At 45.8% G+C, this 18,512-nt stretch overlaps 1 protein-coding gene across 1 annotated transcript; it reads right to left on the bottom strand.

Annotated features, from left to right (window-relative positions):
* Positions 1-763: 763 nt before the first annotated feature.
* On the bottom strand, positions 764-4,320 carry LOC135532902 (cerebellin-2-like). The gene is made up of 4 exons (XM_064960332.1): positions 3,947-4,320; positions 3,035-3,550; positions 2,153-2,272; positions 764-1,939 (listed from the first exon to the last, which is right to left on the bottom strand). Exons 2-4 carry the CDS (start codon positions 3,326-3,328, stop codon positions 1,742-1,744), a joined length of 612 nt encoding a protein of 203 aa, XP_064816404.1. The 5' UTR covers positions 3,329-3,550; positions 3,947-4,320; the 3' UTR covers positions 764-1,741.
* Positions 4,321-18,512: the final 14,192 nt, after the last annotated feature.

Here is an 18,512-nt window from a genome sequence, read left to right as displayed (position 1 = left end):
TACATCAGAGAACTAATGGCAATAAGGCTGCATTGTAGAGGCCTATATTCCACATCTAGGCACCATTAGGTATAACATCTACTTATATATTTGCTATCCCACACGCACGCACGCGCACGCACGCACGCACGCACACACACACACACACACACACACACACACACACACACACACACACACACACACACACACACACCACCTCTGCAAATAGACCAGGCATTTACACAGCTACATGATAAGTTCTACATGATAAGATAGTGAAGATCTGTTCCCTTTGTTCCTGTGTGATGGAGGGTTGTTTTTCTACAGCAGGCCCAAAACAATAACGCATTGTCTCTGTATTGCATAATTATTTAGCGAAGATAATTAGAGTTATTGAGTACTTCTTTCGCCACTCAAATCAAAATGTCAGTATGCTATTGTATTGTATTGATTTGTCTATGCTTTGATCTCACAATAATGAAACATGCAAAGTTGATAAAAATCTGTTTTCAATTTTGAAACCACAAGAGTTGAATGCGTGTTGGTGTGGGCTCCAGTGCTCTGTGAAGTGTAACATTGCATTCTGTTCAAGCGGCTGCTCGATCAGCACCATGGACGGCGTCAGTCAATAGTGCGCTACAGGTCTGAGGCCGTGTGCTGTACACTACTTTATTAATGACCGATTCTATCACGATTACTCTCCTGATGCCTTCTCGACCTTGCATGTCATTTGCAAGCCTAAACTGGTAGCCTATATAATAAAAGTGAATACATACGCGTATACAATGCAATATTATTTATTAGGCGGGACATCATATAATTGTGATTTTTTCTGTTGTTATTTTTCACAATGTACATGTGTGAGCAACGTCACTGGACACAATATCAGTTAAAGCTACGCAGATCCGAAATGTAGAACACACCATAATGTGAATATGTACTTTATAAATTAGATAAATATTTTTTTTTTGTAAAAGAGTTTCTATAGACGTGTCCATTGGCTGAAATATGTCGCTTTTAAAAAAAATCTGTTATATCATCTCTGGATAGTTAGGCAGCCTATATTTGCCTTCTTTTCAACATGTCCAGCATCCAAATGGAACACCATGAAAAGCACAAAACAAACAAAAAAAGTCTTCCATTATGTTCAGCATCCAAACGGAACACCATGAACAGCAAAAAACAAACACATTCTTCCATTCCTGCAACAAAAAATAAAAAAAGTCTTCGGCGTGAAAGCACTCTTCTCCTGGACGTCCATAAGAATTCCATACACCTCACTTGACGGAAACATGATTATTTAAGGCTACACAAACACAAAATAGAGAGAGCATTGGTAAATACACGTTAGTTCGGGAAGTTTTAAGCTTTTCGATTTATATAATATTATTCTCATCTGTTCAGCAGTCAGGGTACACAGAGGTAGACTGACTTGACAGTCTGTTGACAAAAGTTAGTTGACTCCCAAGCGATAAAATCCAAATAATCGACAAGTAGTAGGCCTATACATCACGGGTAGATCGATTCGATTATCCTTCCAGATAGGGTTTTAGTCGATGGATTTGGATGTACGAGCTCCATGGAAACGTTAATGTTTTGAATTAAATAGATACTGTAAAATGTGTAGTGTGTACACATACGAATCTGTCTTCTTCCTCTGACAGTTCACTTCAAATAAAAGAGCAAATATGTTGTTTTTTTTAATCGTTCCTCAACCATGGAGGAGTCACGTTTGTGATTTCCGTGATCACATATTAAATTATAGTGGAAAGACAAGGAAGCCTGAGAACGTGGAATATTTCCATCCGCCCATTAGCGTGCCCCGTTCCAGCTTCAGATACACCCGGTCCTCGCGCTCCAACTGCAGAAGAACGCCGTTGCTGGCCGCCTCCCGAGTGACGTCCTGGTCACCGGCGAAAGCTGATATGATCGGGTAGTCGTTCTGCATCAGGTTGACCTGGGGTAACGGAAACAGCACAGATCATAATTCAGATCTGTTACATCGTAGGCCTACTCTGTTTACGCACCAAATAATGTGCCCATTTGGGTAGTGCTCCACGACATACAACAACACACTAAAGTAGACTAATTAGGCCTACAATCAGAAAACTACAATCAGAAAACTTTGATTAGGGATCATAGTGAAGCAAATGTGGACAATTTGTCTTACCTGTATGGTCTGTCTGTTGTAGACCTTGACCACATGAAAGCCGAAGCTGTATATTCCCCTCCTTGGCGCCTGGAAGACACTCGCTTTCAGATCGAAATGGTTGCCGATGTTCACTAAAGCCTGCAACACAAAGTGCGTCAACATGACGCACAATCAGCACCCAGAGTCAAATAGTAACATACTGAGACGCGGCAAGGGTTAAACTAGCCAAATTATCAAGCACTTACACTTTGCATGTGGTGACCTTAAGGCGCAACGCACAATCAATTGGCCAACGCTGTTTGCCTGTAGGCAACAGCTCACTGTTTTACAGATGGACAATATATGTTTCTAATTGAAGACGATCAACGCAGATGTAAGATAATGGGGTGGGGGGGGACGTGTAATTAACATAATACTGTCCATAGTATCCCAGCTCACCAGCGGGGCGCAAAACAATACTCAACTTGATGTTTGGAGCATTTACAGCAGCAGTCACATCTATAGTAAACACCGCAGTGTCTGCGTCCCTCAAACCTACAGCCTAGATAGAAGGGACTAGATACAACAGCTGACGTCTTTTCAAATCAACTTGCAACGAGCTGCAGCTTTTATGAATAGGCAATATGGGGCAAATTACGCACGGCGATCACAACATTATCATGTTCTGATCCCCAGAACTGCTCTCAAGTTATTTCATTAAAGAAACTCAAGGGAAATGTGCTCGTCTCCAAACGGATCAAGGCAAACCACGACAAGTTATCATAACCTTTCACAGGAATACAATAATGTTGTAGCAGCTCCCGAAAAATGTATATTAAACAACTTGTTCTTAATCGCCACATTAATTATCTATCCAGATAGGGACAAGATTTGCATGCGCAAATTCCGGGGACGGCTGACCTGGTCAAAGTAGATGGTCATGGACGTGTTGCTCATGTCGGAGGGCTCGTGATTCGTCCCGCGCACCGCGGAGAAAGCTACCTTGGCGCCAGCCGACCGGACGGATATCCCGAGCGATGAAGTCACCCCGCCGTCCGAGGACGGGTTGGAGTCGCAGACCACCAGACACTTCCCCTCCAGTACGATGGGTTCCGTGTCGTTCTGACCGGCGACGCAGCGCACCACGCCGTATCCCATGAGAAGGCTGAGCGCCAACATGGCACAGGGGCCCGGGCAGCGGGCTGGCACCACCATGTTCTGGTCGGAACTCTGAGCCTTCCTGTAAACACTGATCCTGTCCGGCAGCTCCTTGGAGGTTTGATAGGACGTGATCACCTGGTCCAACCTTAGTCCTCTCTCTCGCTCTCTCTAACATGCACACTTTAACACACACAACCTATGTTTCTCACACTCCCCTCCCTCCTGTGCGTTTCAGTTGGTATTTGGCTGGTCTTCAGACAGCTGGTGTGGTGATTCCTGGTGATTAAGAGACAAATAACAACGGATTTATGACAGAGACCATTAGGTGTTTAAAAGACAGACTACTACACTGAGTGCCAAAATATATTCGCCGGGATCCTCCTAGAACTAGATACAACTCGTGCGTAATACGCAAAGAAGGTATTTTGTAGGTGCGTCAACTATATGGTATTTAATTTAGGCTATATCATTCATATTAATTAATATTAGTCAGAACTATCACTTCCCATGCACGTTAAATAATTGTGGAATTTGGAAATCCTAAAAACAATACGTTTTATATGTCTTCCTCTCAAGTTTAATTTGGCTACTCTTATACTAGCCCACTCTTTTCTAACACAAGCACCAAACACCATAGCCATCTGTTTCCCTGAAAAGGCGCCTTGGCGTTACCTGTAGTATCCATAGCGCCTCTCTCTCACTCCGCATAGGAAGCAGCGCGCAGAGTGAACTGAGCAGTGAGCTCGCCTTCTATGCTGAAAATGGATCCCCCCTCGCTTCCCTTTCGAGGGCGACTCACGCCCATCCTTTATATTCAAGTACAGTAGAATGTCGACAGCACCGCGTACAATGATCCTCCACTCATTAGTAGGCTAGTATAATAAGCACACTTCTGGATTAATGAGTTTGTTTACATCACCAGTTGAATGTTGTGAGATCATACATCACCGGACCTCACGGGACAGCAGAGTTCACGGCTGACTCCCAGTGTGCAGCCGCAATTTATTTCCCCCTGTCTAGTCGCGCGCTGATTAATCAGAGATGAAAGGGTAAGACCAGAGGATATCATTGCTTTTTGCGCTATTCCTGTAATTGGTTATGCATGATGTCACTAATTTGAGCTCAAAGATGGCAGTTTTACAGGAGCCACAGCGAAATACTTGTGCGACACCATATGGTAGAAAGGCGATACTGTCCGCTGGTCTTTTGTTCTCACCACAGGTGCATGGTGACCGTGTCTTCGACTAACGAGGAGAATTGTCAAACTACCACGCTATCCTGTTTTGATTTACAATGCTTGTGTTTCTGATGCAAAATCAGAAGGTTAACATTGAACAGCAACGTGCAGTCTCTCATTACCACTACGCTGTCATTAGCTATAGCGGTGGGGAAATTACATGAGTCTATATTGATTTGCGACCTTCCAATTCATAAACAGGGTATCTATGAATATTGATATTATGTCTATCTGATATTATAGATAATATTGCCTGGAGGGATTCAGTTCCATTTGTGTGTCTTGTATAAAACATGTACAGGGAAGCAACATGTGATTTCAGTTAATTCATTTGTCTTAAAACGGTTAATGAATAATTATTATTTAATTTTTATTTAACCTTTATTTAACTAGGCAAGTCAGTTAAGAACTAATTCTTATTTACAATAACGGCCAACACATCATATACTACATTGTATATAGGGAGCAGAGTTTTTCCTGCTTCCGGTCACGTGGTTAGGATCACGGTGGGTAAACCCTTGGCCCTTGGGGTGAGGGAATCCAACGTGTTAATGGTGCGACATGTAGCCTAGTGGATAGAGCGTTGGCAGAGTAACCAAAAACGTTGCTAATCGAATTCCTCAGCTGACAAGGTAAAAATCAGTCCTTCTGCCACTGAACAAGGCAGTTAACCCACTGTTCATAGGATGTCATTGAAAATAAGAGTTTGTTCTTAATTAACTAGACTTGCCTTGATAAATAAAGGTTAAATAAAAACGTATTATTATTATATATAATGTATACCTCACCTACCCCCATCCCTACCCTCTCTTCCCAGCGCTACCCTCTCTTCCCAGCCCTACCCTCTCTTCCCAGCCCTACCCTCTCTTCCCAGCCCTACCCTCTCTCCCCAGCCCTACCCTCTCTTCCCAGCCCTACCCTCTCTCCCCAGCCCTACCCTCTCTCCCCAGCCCTACCCTCTCTCCCAGCCCTACCCTCTCTCCCCAGCCCTACCCTCTCTTCCCAGCCCTACCCTCTCTTCCCAGCCCTACCCTCTCTCCCCAGCCCTACCCTCTCTTCCCAGCCCTACCCTCTCTTCCCAGCCCTACCCTCTCTTCCCAGCCCTACCCTCTCTCCGCAGCCCTACCCTCTCTTCCCTCTCTTCCCAGCCCTACCCTCTCTTCCCAGCCCTACCCTCTCTTCCCAGCCCTACCCTCCCCAGCCCTCTCTCCCCCAGCCCTACCCTCTCTTCCCAGCCCTACCCTCTCTCCCAGCCCTACCCTCTCTCTCCCTACAGCCCTACCCTCTCTCCCCAGCCCTACCCTCTCTCCCCAGCCCTACCCTCTCTCCCCAGCCCTACCCTCTCTCCCCAGCCCTACCCTCTCTCCCCAGCCCTACCCTGCCTCTCTTCCCAGCCCTACCCTCTCTCCCCAGCCCTCTCTTCCCAGCCCTCTCTCTTCCCAGCCCTACCCTCTCTTCCCAGCCCTCCCTCTCTCCCCAGCCCTACCCTCTCTTCCCAGCCCTACCCTCTCTTCCCAGCCCTACCCTCTCCCCCAGCCCTACCCTCTCTCCCCAGCCCTACCCTCTCTCCCCAGCCCTACCCTCTCTCCCCAGCCCTACCCTCTCTCCCCAGCCCTACCCTCTCTCCCCAGCCCTACCCTCTCTTCCCAGCCCTACCCTCTCTCCCCAGCCCTACCCTCTCTCCCCAGCCCTACCCTCTCTTCCCAGCCCTACCCTCTCTTCCCAGCCCTACCCTCTCTCCCCAGCCCTACACTCTCTTCCCAGCCCTACCCTCTCTTCCCAGCCCTACCCTCTCTCCCCAGCCCTACCCTCTCTCCCCAGCCCTACCCTCTCTCCCCAGCCCTACGCTCTCTTCCCAGCCCTACCTTCTCTCCCCAGCCCTACCCTCTCTCCCCAGCCCTACCCTCTCTCCCCAGCCCTACCCTCTCTTCCCAGCCCTACCCTCTCTCCCCAGCCCTACCCTCTCTTCCCAGCCCTACCCTCTCTTCCCAGCCCTGTCCAAGCATGTCATAGTACCTTTGAAGAACGTTGCAGAAGGGTCCCTATCATGGCTTCTTGTCTCCGATGGAACAAATGGGTTCTTCCTCAGAACTGCTGAAGCTTTACCTAACCGTCCCAACGAGCTGTCACTCTACAGAGCTCTAAGATCAGCTCATTGGCCAGATAACATTTGAACGTCTTGGCCATGTTCTGTTATAATCTCCACCCAACACAACCAAAAGAGGACTGGCCACCCCTCATAGCCGGGTTCCTCTCTAGGTTTATTCCTAGGTTCTGGCCTTTCTAGGGAGTTTTTCCTAGCCACCGTGCTTCTACATCTGCATTGCTTGCTGTTTGGGTTTTTAAGCTGGGTTTCTGTACGGCACTTTGTGACATTAGCTGATGTGAGAAGGGCTTTATAAATACATTTGATTGATTGATCTATAACGCAAGGAGTTCAGATTCATATACTATGATACGTTTGATTACACCCCCCACCCTCTACCCGTCACCATCCACCCATCACCCTCCACCCATCACCATCTACCCGTCACCATCCATCCATCACCCTCCATCCATCACCCTCCACCAATCACCCTCCACCCACCACCCTCCACCATCTACCCATCACCCTCTAAACATCACCATCCACCCCTCACCCTCCACCCATCACCCGTCACCCTCCACCCGTCACCCTCCACCCGTCCACCCATCACCCTCCACCAATCACCCTCTAAACATCACCATCCAACCATCACCCTCCACCCGTCCACTCCTCACCCTCAACCATCACCCTCAACCGTCACCCTCCACGCATCACCCTCCACCCATCACCCTCCACCAATCACCCTCAACCCATCACCCATTTGTATTAAGCATATAACAGCTTGGAATGCTGTATGAAATCTGAAATATTTTGACGTCATAACCATCAAGACACTGGAAGCCTTATCTGTTATTCCACATGCATGTTCCTGTATCTGTTATTCCACATGCATGTTCCAGTATCTGTTATTCCACATGCATGTTCCTGTATCTGTTATTCCACATGCATGTTCCTGTATCTGTTATTCCACATGTATGTTCCAGTATCTGTTATTCCACATGCATGTTCCTGTATCTGTTATTCCACATGCATGTTCCTGTATCTGTTATTCCACATGCATGTTCCTGTATCTGTTATTCCACATGTATGTTCCTGTATCTGTTATTCCACATGCATGTTCCTGTATCTGTTATTCCACATGCATGTTCCTGTATCTGTTATTCCACATGCATGTTCCTGTATCTGTTATTCCACATGCGTGTTCCTGTATCTGTTATTCCACATGCGTGTTCCTGTATCTGTTATTCCACATGCATGTTCCAGTATCTGTTATTCCACATGCATGTTCCAGTATCTGTTATTCCACATGCATGTTCCTGTATCTGTTATTCCACATGCATGTTCCTGTATCTGTTATTCCACATGCATGTTCCTGTATCTGTTATTCCACATGCATGTTCCTGTATCTGTTATTCCACATGCATGTTCCTGTATCTGTTATTCCACATGCATGTTCCTGTATCTGTTATTCCACATGCATGTTCCTGTATCTGTTATTCCACATGCATGTTCCTGTATCTGTTATTCCACATGCATGTTCCTGTATCTGTTATTCCACATGCATGTTCCTGTATCTGTTATTCCACATGCATGTTCCTGTATCTGTTATTCCACATGCATGTTCCTGTATCTGTTATTCCACATGTATGTTCCTGTATCTGTTATTCCACATGCATGTTCCAGTATCTGTTATTCCACATGCATGTTCCAGTATCTGTTATTCCACATGCATGTTCCTGTATCTGTTATTCCACATGCATGTTCCTGTATCTGTTATTCCACATGCATGTTCCTGTATCTGTTATTCCACATGCATGTTCCAGTATCTGTTATTCCACATGTATGTTCCAGGCTGTCGAGGAAAAAATGTGTCGTTCTGCCCCTGAGAAAGGCAGTTCTCACTGTTCCCGAAGAGGTGGATGTTGCTTACACGTCGGAGACACATTTCAGTTAAAGGCACTCAGATGTACAAGTGACTTGGTATCCTCCTTTCCCTTATCTCTTATTCCACATGTATGTTCCTTTGCATTTTTTGTTGTTGTTTTTTGACGAGGCAAGTCAGTTAAGAACAAATTCTTATTTTCAATGAAGGCCTAGGAACAGTGGGTTAACTGCCTGTTAAGGGGCAGAACGACAGATTTGTACCTTGTCAGCTCGGGGATTTGAACTTGCAACCTTTCGGTTACTAGTCCAACACTCTAACCAATAGGCTACCCTGCCGTCCCTCCACTCTAACCACTAGGCTATGCTGCCGCCCCTCCACTCTAACCACTAGGCTACCCTGTCCCTCTCCAACCACTCTAACCACTAGGCTACCTAACCACTGCTTCCCTGCACTCTCCACTAGTCTAACCACTAGGCTACCCTACCACCACTCTACACTCCACTAACCACTAGGCTACCCTACCACCCCTCCACTCTAACCACTAGGCTACCCTGCCGCCCCTCCACCTAACCACTAGGCTACCCTACCACTCTAACCACTCACTCTAGGCTACCCTACCACCACTAGGCTACCCTGCCACCCCTCCACTCTAACCACTCTACCCTACCACCCTCCACTCTAACCACTAGGCTACCCTACCACCCTCTCTAACCACTAGGCTACTACCCTACCACCCCCTCACTCTACTCTAACCACTAGGCTACCCTACCACCTTTACACTCTAACCACTAGGCTACCCTGCCGCCCCTCCCACTCTAACCACTAGGCTACCCTGCCGCCCTCCACTCTAACCACTAGGCTACCCTGCTACTACCCTACCACCTTTACACTCTAACCACTAGGCTACCCTGCCGCCCTCCACTCTAACCACTACTAGGCTACCCTACCACCTTTACACTCTAACCACTAGGCTACCCTACCCCTACCACCCCTCCACTCTAACCACTAGGCCCCACTCTAACCACTCCCCTCTCTAACCACCACCTAGGCTACCCCGCCCCTCCACTCTAACCACTAGGCTGCCCACTAGCTACCCTGCCGCCCCTCCACTCTAACCACTAGGCTACCCTTTACACTCTAACCACTACCCTGCCACACCTTTACACTCTAACCACTAGGCTACCCTGCCTCCACTCTAACCACTAGGCCACCTCCACTCTAACCAGTAGGCTACTCTAACCTACCCCACTAGGCTACCCTGCCGCCCCTCCACTCTAACCACTAGGCTACCACCTTTACCTCTACCACTCTAACCACTAGGCTACCCTACCACCTCCACTCTAACCACTAGGCTACCCTGCCACCCCTCCACTCTAACCACTAGCCCCTCCACTCTAACCACTAGGCTACCCTACCACCCCTCCACTCTAACCACTAGGCCTACCTCTACACTCTAACCACTAGGCTACCACCTTTACCACTCTAACCACTAGGCTACCCTGCCTAACCAATAGGCTCCACTCTAACCACTAGGCTACTCTAACCACTAGGCTACCCTACCACCTCTACACTCTAACCACTAGGCTACCCTACCACTCTAACCACCACTAGGCTACCCTACCACCTTTACACTCTAACCACTAGGCTACCCTGCCGCCCCTCCACTCTAACCACTAGGCTACCCTGCCGCCCCTCCACTCTAACCACTAGGCTACCCTACCACCTTTACACTCTAACCACTAGGCTACCCTGCCGCCCCTCCACTCTAACCACTAGGCTACCCTACCACCTTTACACTCTAACCACTAGGCTACCCTGCCGCCCCTCCACTCTAACCACTAGGCTACCCTACCACCTTTACACTCTAACCACTAGGCTACCCTACCACCCCTCCACTCTAACCACTAGGCTACCCTGCCGCCCCTCCACTCTAACCACTAGGCTACCCTACCCACATCTCTGCTTTTCCAACCACTATCCCTGCTGTCATGAAGGGAATTAACATGTTCAGCAGTGGGAGTAGAAATCTCCTGACAGCTAACAGGAGCAACTGTTTACATACACAACATATACAGTTGAAGTCGGAAGTTTACATACACCTTAGCCAAATTACATTTAAACTCAGTTTTTCACAATTCCTGACATTTAAACCAAGTAAAAATATCCCTGTCTTCGGGCAGTTCAGATCACCACTTCATTTTATGAATGTGAAATGTCAGAATAATAGTAGAGAGAATGATTTATTTCAGCTTTTATTTCTTTCATCATATTCCCAGTGGGTCAGAAGTTAACATGCACTCAATTGGTATTTGGTAGCATTGCCTTTAAATTGTTTAACTTGGGTCAAACGTTTCGGGTTGCCTTCCACAAGCTTCCCACATTAAGTTGGGGGAATTTTGGCCCATTCCTCCTGACAGAGCTGGTGTATCTGAGTCAGGTTTGTAGGCCTCCTTGACCACACACACTTTTTAAGTTCTGCCCACAAAATTGTCTGTAGGATTGAGGTCAGGGCTTTGTGATGGCCACTCCAATACATTAACTTTGTTGTCCTTAAGCCATTTTGCCACAACTTTGGAAGTATGATTGGGGTTACTGTCCATTTGAAAGACCCATTTGCGACCAAGCTTTAACTTCCTGACCGATGTCTTGAGATGTTGCTTCAATATATCCACATACTTTTCCTTCTCATGATGCCATCTATTTTGTGCAGTGCACCAGTCCCTCCTGCAGCAAAGCACCCTGACGAAAACATGATGCTGCCACCCCTGTTGTTCACGGTTCGGATGATGTTCTTCGACTTGCAAGTCTCCCCCTTTTTCCTCCAAACATAACCATGGTCATTATGGCCAAAAAGTTATATTTCTTTTTAATCAGACCAGAGGACATTTCTCAAAAAAATACCTTTCTTTGTCCCCATGTGCAGTTGCAAACTGTTGTCTGGATTTTTTATGGCGGTTTTGGAGCAGTGGCTTCTTCCCTGCTGAGTGTCCTTTCAGGTTATGTCGATATAGGACTGGTTTTACTGTGGATATATATACTTTGTACCTGTTTCCTCTATCATCTTCACAAGGTCTTTTGCTGTTGTTTTTGGACTGATTTGCACTTTACGCACCAAAGTACGTTCATCTCTAGGAGACAGAACACGTTTCCTTCTTGAGCGGTATGACGGCTGCGTGGACCCATGGTGTTTATACTTGCGTACTATTGTTTGTACAGATGAATGTGGTACCTCCAGGCATATGGAAAATTCTACAAAGGATGAACCAGACTTGTGGAGGTCTACAATTGTTTTTCTGACGTCTTGGCTTTTCTTTTGATTTTCCCATGATGTCAAGCAAAGAGACACTGAGTTTGAAGGTCGGCCTTGAAATACATCCTCAGGTACACCTCCAATTGACTCAAATTATGTCAATTAGCCTATCAGAAGCTTCTAAAACCATTACATAATTTTCTGGAATTTTCCAAGCTGTTTAAAGGCACAGTCAACTTTGTGTATGTAAACTTCTGACCCACTGGAATTGTGATACAGTGAATTATAAGTGAAATAATCTGTCTGTAAACAATTGTTGGAAAAAGTACTTGTGTCATACACAAAGTAGATGTCCTAACCGACTTGCCAAAGCTATAGTTTGTTAACAAGAAATGTGTGAAGGGGTTGAAAAACTAGTTTTAATGATTCCAACCTAAGTGTATGTACATTTCCGACTTCAACTGTACACAGTGATAGGTCAAACATCCACTGTATACGTTTAATAAAATAGCCTATCAAACTGTGTTTTGTTCATCTACATTGGAATAAAAACTATTTGTCCTTATGAAAACACAGAAGGACATTTTTAACACTCACCAGTGATCCAAGTCACATCAGGAAGTGACCCACTGGCCTTGCAGTTGTAAAACACCAGACATTATTACAAATGTGTAACTAGACATATCTTAATTACTGCTACCCATAGTGCACTCCTCTATCCCTTGCCTTTTCCCCCTCTTACCTCCTTCCCACTTCATTTGACAAACATCACACTGTCAGTGCTGAGTGACAACCGAAGCAGAATCATGGCGTCAGACAGCCCAGAGCGTTGTTCGACCCGCAGGCCTGCAGAAGGAAGAGTTAGCGCTACATACATTAAATGTCAAGAAGAAGAGCGGGCATGGGGTCATGGGGGGGGGGTCACTGGGCCTAGTATTACCATTACCAGAGGCTGCCTCGGCACTGAGAGAGGCCAGCAGTGGCACACGGCTATTTAATCAGGCGAAGGGACTGGCAGTAGGGAGGACCTAACAGCTATCTGCAGTGACAGCTATCTGCTGGCCGAGCAGACCAGCTCCCAGGACTAGGGGGGGGGATCCCCACCCTTCGCAGTGCGCTGCCATGTCTGTCTAAGAGCACAGACATTTGCTCTAATGAGACAAGACTCATCGTCAGTGCTGCTGGTGGTGGCTGGCTGCCGTTGTTGATCCACGGTCGTTATTTAGAACGCAGTTGGCTTGGTAAATAGTACTATCAGAGAGATTAGAAGCATGGTGTTAATGGAGGAATTTCCCTCGGTGGACTGTTTGATTTGCCATGATGTGATGAGCTCGGCTTTGATTAAGCAATCAGGGTTGTGATAGTTATGATGTGTCGACGATGAATTGATGTTTATTTGATCATTCCTCTATTTCCCGTGGCTGTAGTTGGATGTAGAGCAGATAAGACCAATCCCCACTCTGCCATATTCTCCAACGAGCCCAAATACCTTGTATTAGAAGGAACATGGTTTTTGTACGGTGTATTAGAGGGAAAATGGTGTTTGTACGGTATATTAGAGGGAACATGGTGTTTGTACAGTGTATTAGAAGGTGTTTGTACGGTGTAACATGGTGTTTGTACGGTGTATTAGAGGGAACATGGTGTTTGTACGGTGTATTAGAGGGAACATGGTGTTTGTAACATGGTGTTTGTACGGTGTATTAGAGGGAACATGGTGTTTGTACGGTGTATTAGAGGGAACATGGTGTTTGTACGGTGTATTAGAGGGAACATGGTGTTTGTACGGTGTATTAGAGGGAACATGGTGTTTGTACGGTGTATTAGAGGGAACATGGTGTTTGTACGGTGTATTAGAGGGAACATGGTGTTTGTACGGTGTATTAGAGGGAACATGGTGTTTGTACGGTGTATTAGAGGGAACATGGTGTTTGTACGGTGTATTAGAGGGAACATGGTGTTTGTACGGTGTATTAGAAGGAACATGGTGTTTGGACGGTGTATTAGAGGGAACATGGTGTTTGTGCGGTGTATTAGAGGGAACATGGTGTTTGTGCGGTGTATTAGAGGGAACATGGTGTTTGTGCGGTGTATTAGAGGGAACATGGTGTTTGTACGGTGTATTAGAGGGAACATGGTGTTTGTACGGTGTATTAGAAGGAACATGGTGTTTGTGCAGTGTATTAGAGGGAACATGGTGTTTGTACGGTGTATTAGAAGGAACATGGTGTTTGTGCAGTGTATTAGAGGGAACATGGTGTTTGTACGGTGTATTAGAGGGAACATGGTGTTTGTACGGTGTATTAGAAGGAACATGGTGTTTGTACAGTGTATTAGAGGGAACATGGTGTTTGTACGGTGTATTAGAGGGAACATGGTGTTTGTACAGTGTATTAGAGGGAACATGGTGTTTGTACAGTGTATTAGAGGGAACATGGTGTTTGTACAGTATATTAGAGGGAACATGGTGTTTGTACAGTGTATTAGAGGAAAAATGGTGTTTGTGCGGTGTATTAGAGGGAACATGGTGTTTGTACGGTGTATTAGAGGGAACATGGTGTTTGTGCGGTGTATTAGAGGGAACATGGTGTTTGTACAGTGTATTAGAGGGAACATGGTGTTTGTGCGGTGTATTAGAGGGAACATGGTGTTTGTACAGTGTATTAGAGGGAACATGGTGTTTGTGCGGTGTATTAGAGGGAACATGGTGTTTGTACGGTGTATTAGAGGGAACATGGTGTTTGTGCGGTGTATTAGAGGGAACATGGTGTTTGTACAGTGTATTAGAGGGAACATGGTGTTTGTACGGTGTATTAGAAGGAACATGGTGTTTGTACGGTGTATTAGAAGGAACATGGTGTTTGTGTTAGAAGGAACATGGTGTATATGAGCCCAAGATGGTCAAAGATCTTCAATATGAACCTAGACCTCCATCTTAGCAAGTGCCGCAGGAGGCAAGTAACATTCATTTCCCAGGTGTCCTCCACTGTAGTTTGACCTTTGACAGCCAACCTCCCTGTTGACTGCTATATTGCTAACCTAGAGCACTGGGGTTTGCTTACATTTTAAAAGTTAACTGTATATCCAATAGGGTTATCTCGCCCCCAGCCCCATACTCACTCACTCGCTCTAATATCTGTAGGAATCCCATTAAAACTATATCAACCTAGGTGCTTACAAGCATTGTTCTCCAGCTGTTTTCTCTCCCTCTCCTCTTCTCACTCCCTCTCTCCTCCCTGACCCCTTTTTCAGATCTTTCCTTTGATTGTGTACTCTCACAGTGAATGGCTGAGTTGGAGACAGCTGCAGGTTGTTTACACTACACACAAACTCTCAATCTCATGTTAACCTAGCAGTGTGTGTGTGTGTGTGTGTGTGTGTGTGCGTGCGTGTGCGCGTGTGCGTGTGTGTGTGCGTGTGCCTGTGTGTGTGTGTGCATGTAACCAAAAAAGTGTTAAACAAATCAAAATACAGTATATTTTATAACTAGAATTTTCAAAGTAGCCCCCCCTTTGCCTTGATGACAGCTTTGCACACTCTTGGCCTTCTCTCAACAAGCTTCACCTGGAATACATAATTGTGGAGGCTAGGTCATCTAATGCAGCACTCCATCACTCTCCTTGTTGGTCAAATAGCCTGTACACAGGCTGGTGCTTTGTGTCATTGTCCTGTTGATTAACAAATGACAGTTCCACTAAGCACAGACCAGATAGGAGTGTATTTCACTGCAGAATGCTGTGGTAGCCATCCTGATTATGTGTGCCTTGAATTCTAAATATATCAGGGTCACCAGCAAAGCACCCCCACGCCATCACATCTCCTCCTCCATTATTCACGGTGGCAACCATACCTGTAGATATCCTTCATTCACCTACTCTGCATTTCACAAAGACAAAGGGCGGTTGGAACCAAAAATCTAAAATTTGGACTCATCAGACCAAAGGACAGATTTCCACCAGTACAATGTCCATTGCTCATGTTTCTTGGCCGAAGCAAGTCTCTTCTTATTATTGGTGTCCTTTAGTAGTGGTTGCATTTTGCAGCAATTCAACAATGAAAAAATGAAAAAACAAAAAAAAGATGAAGGCCTGAATCACGTGGTTCCTCTGAACAGTTGATGTTGAGATGTGTCTGTTACTTGAACTCTGTGAAGCATTTATTTGGACTGCAATCTGAGGTGCAGTTAACACTAATGAACATATCCTCTGCAGCAGAGGTAACTCTGGGACTTCCTTTCCTGTGGCGGTCCTGATGAGAGCCAGTTTCATCATAGTGTTTGATGGTTTTTGCGACTGCACTTGAAGCAACTTTGAAAGTCCTTGAAATGTTCCGGATTGACTGACCTTCACGTCTTAAAGTAATGATGGACTGTTGTTTGTCTTTGCTTATTTGAGCTATTCTTGCCATACTATGGTATTTTACCATACAGGGCTATCTTTTGTATACCACCCCTACCTTGTCACAACACAACTGATTGGCCTAAACGCATTAAGAAGGAAAGCAATTCCACAAATTAACTTTTAACAAGGCATACCTGTTAATTGAAATGCATTCCAGGTGACTACCGCATGAAGCTGGTTGAGAGAATGCCAAGAGTGTGCCAAGCTGTCATCAAGGCAAAGGGTGGCGACTTTGAAAAATTCATAGGGTTGAGAGAACATAGGGTTGAGAGAACATAGGGTTGAGAGAACATAGGGTTGAGAGAACATAGGGTTGAGGGATCATAGGGTTGAGAGAACATAGGGTTGAGAGAACATAGGTCTGAGAGAACATAGGGCTGAGGGATCATAGGGTTGAGAGAACATAGGGTTGAGGGATCATAGGGTTGAGAGAACATAGGGTTGAGAGAACATAGGGTTGAGGGAACATAGGGTTGAGAGAACATAGGGTTGAGGGATCATAGGGTTGAGAGAACATAGGGTTGAGAGAACATAGGGTTGAGAGAACATAGGGTTGAGGGATCATAGGGTTGAGTGAACATAGGGTTGAGGGATCATAGGGTTGAGGGATCATAGGGTTGAGAGAACATAGGGTTGAGGGATCATAGGGTTGAGAGAACATAGGGTTGAACATAGGGTTGAGGGATCATAGGGTTGAGAGAACATAGGGTTGAGGGATCATAGGGTTGAGAGAACATAGGGTTGAGAGAACATAGGGTTGAGAGAACATAGGGCTGAGGGATCATAGGGTTGAGAGAACATAGGGTTGAGAGAACATAGGGTTGAGAGAACATAGGGTTGAGGGATCATAGGGTTGAGAGAACATAGGGTTGAGAGAACATAGGGTTGAGGGAACATGGGGTTGAGAGAACATAGGGTTGAGGGATCATAGGGTTGAGAGAACATAGGGTTGAGAGAACATAGGGTTGAGGGATCATAGGGTTGAGAGAACATAGGGTTGAGGGAACATAGGGTTGAGAGAACATAGGGTTGAGGGATCATAGGGTTGAGAGAACATAGGGTTGAGAGAACATAGGGTTGAGGGAACATAGGGTTGAGAGAACATAGGGTTGAGGGATCATAGGGTTGAGAGAACATAGGGTTGAGAGAACATAGGGTTGAGAGAACATAGGGTTGAGGGATCATAGGGTTGAGAGAACATAGGGTTGAGGGATCATAGGGTTGAGGGATCATAGGGTTGAGAGAACATAGGGTTGAGGGATCATAGGGTTGAGAGAACATAGGGTTGAGGGATCATAGGGTTGAGAGAACATAGGGTTGAGGGATCATAGGGTTGAGGGATCATAGGGTTGAGAGAACATAGGGTTGAGGGATCATAGGGTTGAGAGAACATAGGGTTGAGAGATCATAGGGTTGAGAGAACATAGGGTTGAGAGAACATAGGGTTGAGAGAACATAGGGCTGAGGGATCATAGGGTTGAGAGAACATAGGGTTGAGAGAACATAGGGTTGAGAGAACATAGGGCTGAGGGATCATAGGGTTGAGAGAACATAGACATGGTCCCGTTACAGAGAGACGTCTTTGTTGACTTTTTTGTTAGTTTGCTACTTGTGGTGCATTATGCTTAGTTCATGTCCAGCTAGCTAGATGCTTGGCTACCAACAATACAAAACAATACAAAAAGTGTCACTATCACAGAAGAAGGCCTCTCTACCCAGCCAGCCAGCAAGGGTACCAACAAAGTGACTCACCTCTCTGGTACCAAGGTCTGGACATGTTGCCACTTGCTGTGGTGCTGGTAGTCTACCCAAATGCCAGGATAAAACTCTAGGGTTGGATGATGTACCCACTTTGTACCCTAATTTTTGAATGGCAACTTGGGCTATATCAGCATTGTGTCAAAAAACTTTTAAAGAGTAACTACTTTGAAACTTAAATCATACGTAACAGGGTGGAGGTGCCTCGTGAATTAACGGTAATCATCATGTGATTTAGAAATGTGAGCTTATTGGTCCATTTGATGTAATTGTTTTCATGTTCTGATTGGTTTCAGGAATGACGATAATGCACCTCCACCTGTTCTCTACAAAAAGTCTGGTCCATTTCCTGTTCTGTTCTCTACAAAAAGGCCTGTCCATTTCCTGTTCTGTTCTCTACAAAAAGGCCTGTCCATTTCCTGTTCTGTTCTCTACAAAAAGGCCTGTCCATTTCCTGTTCTGTTCTCTACAAAAAGGCCTGTCCATTTCCTGTTCTGTTCTCTACAAAAAGGCCTGTCCATTTCCTGTTCTGTTCTCTACAAAAAGGCCTGTCCATTTCCTGTTCTGTTCTCTACAAAAAGTCTGGTCCATTTCCTGTTCTGTTCTCTACAAAAAGGCCTGT

The sequence above is a fragment of the Oncorhynchus masou genome, unplaced genomic scaffold, assembly GCF_036934945.1.
Source record: "Oncorhynchus masou masou isolate Uvic2021 unplaced genomic scaffold, UVic_Omas_1.1 unplaced_scaffold_2099, whole genome shotgun sequence".
Lineage (NCBI taxonomy): Eukaryota > Metazoa > Chordata > Actinopteri > Salmoniformes > Salmonidae > Oncorhynchus > Oncorhynchus masou.
Note: the sequence above shows the minus strand (reverse complement) of the source record. Positions and strands in the feature narration are given on the sequence as shown.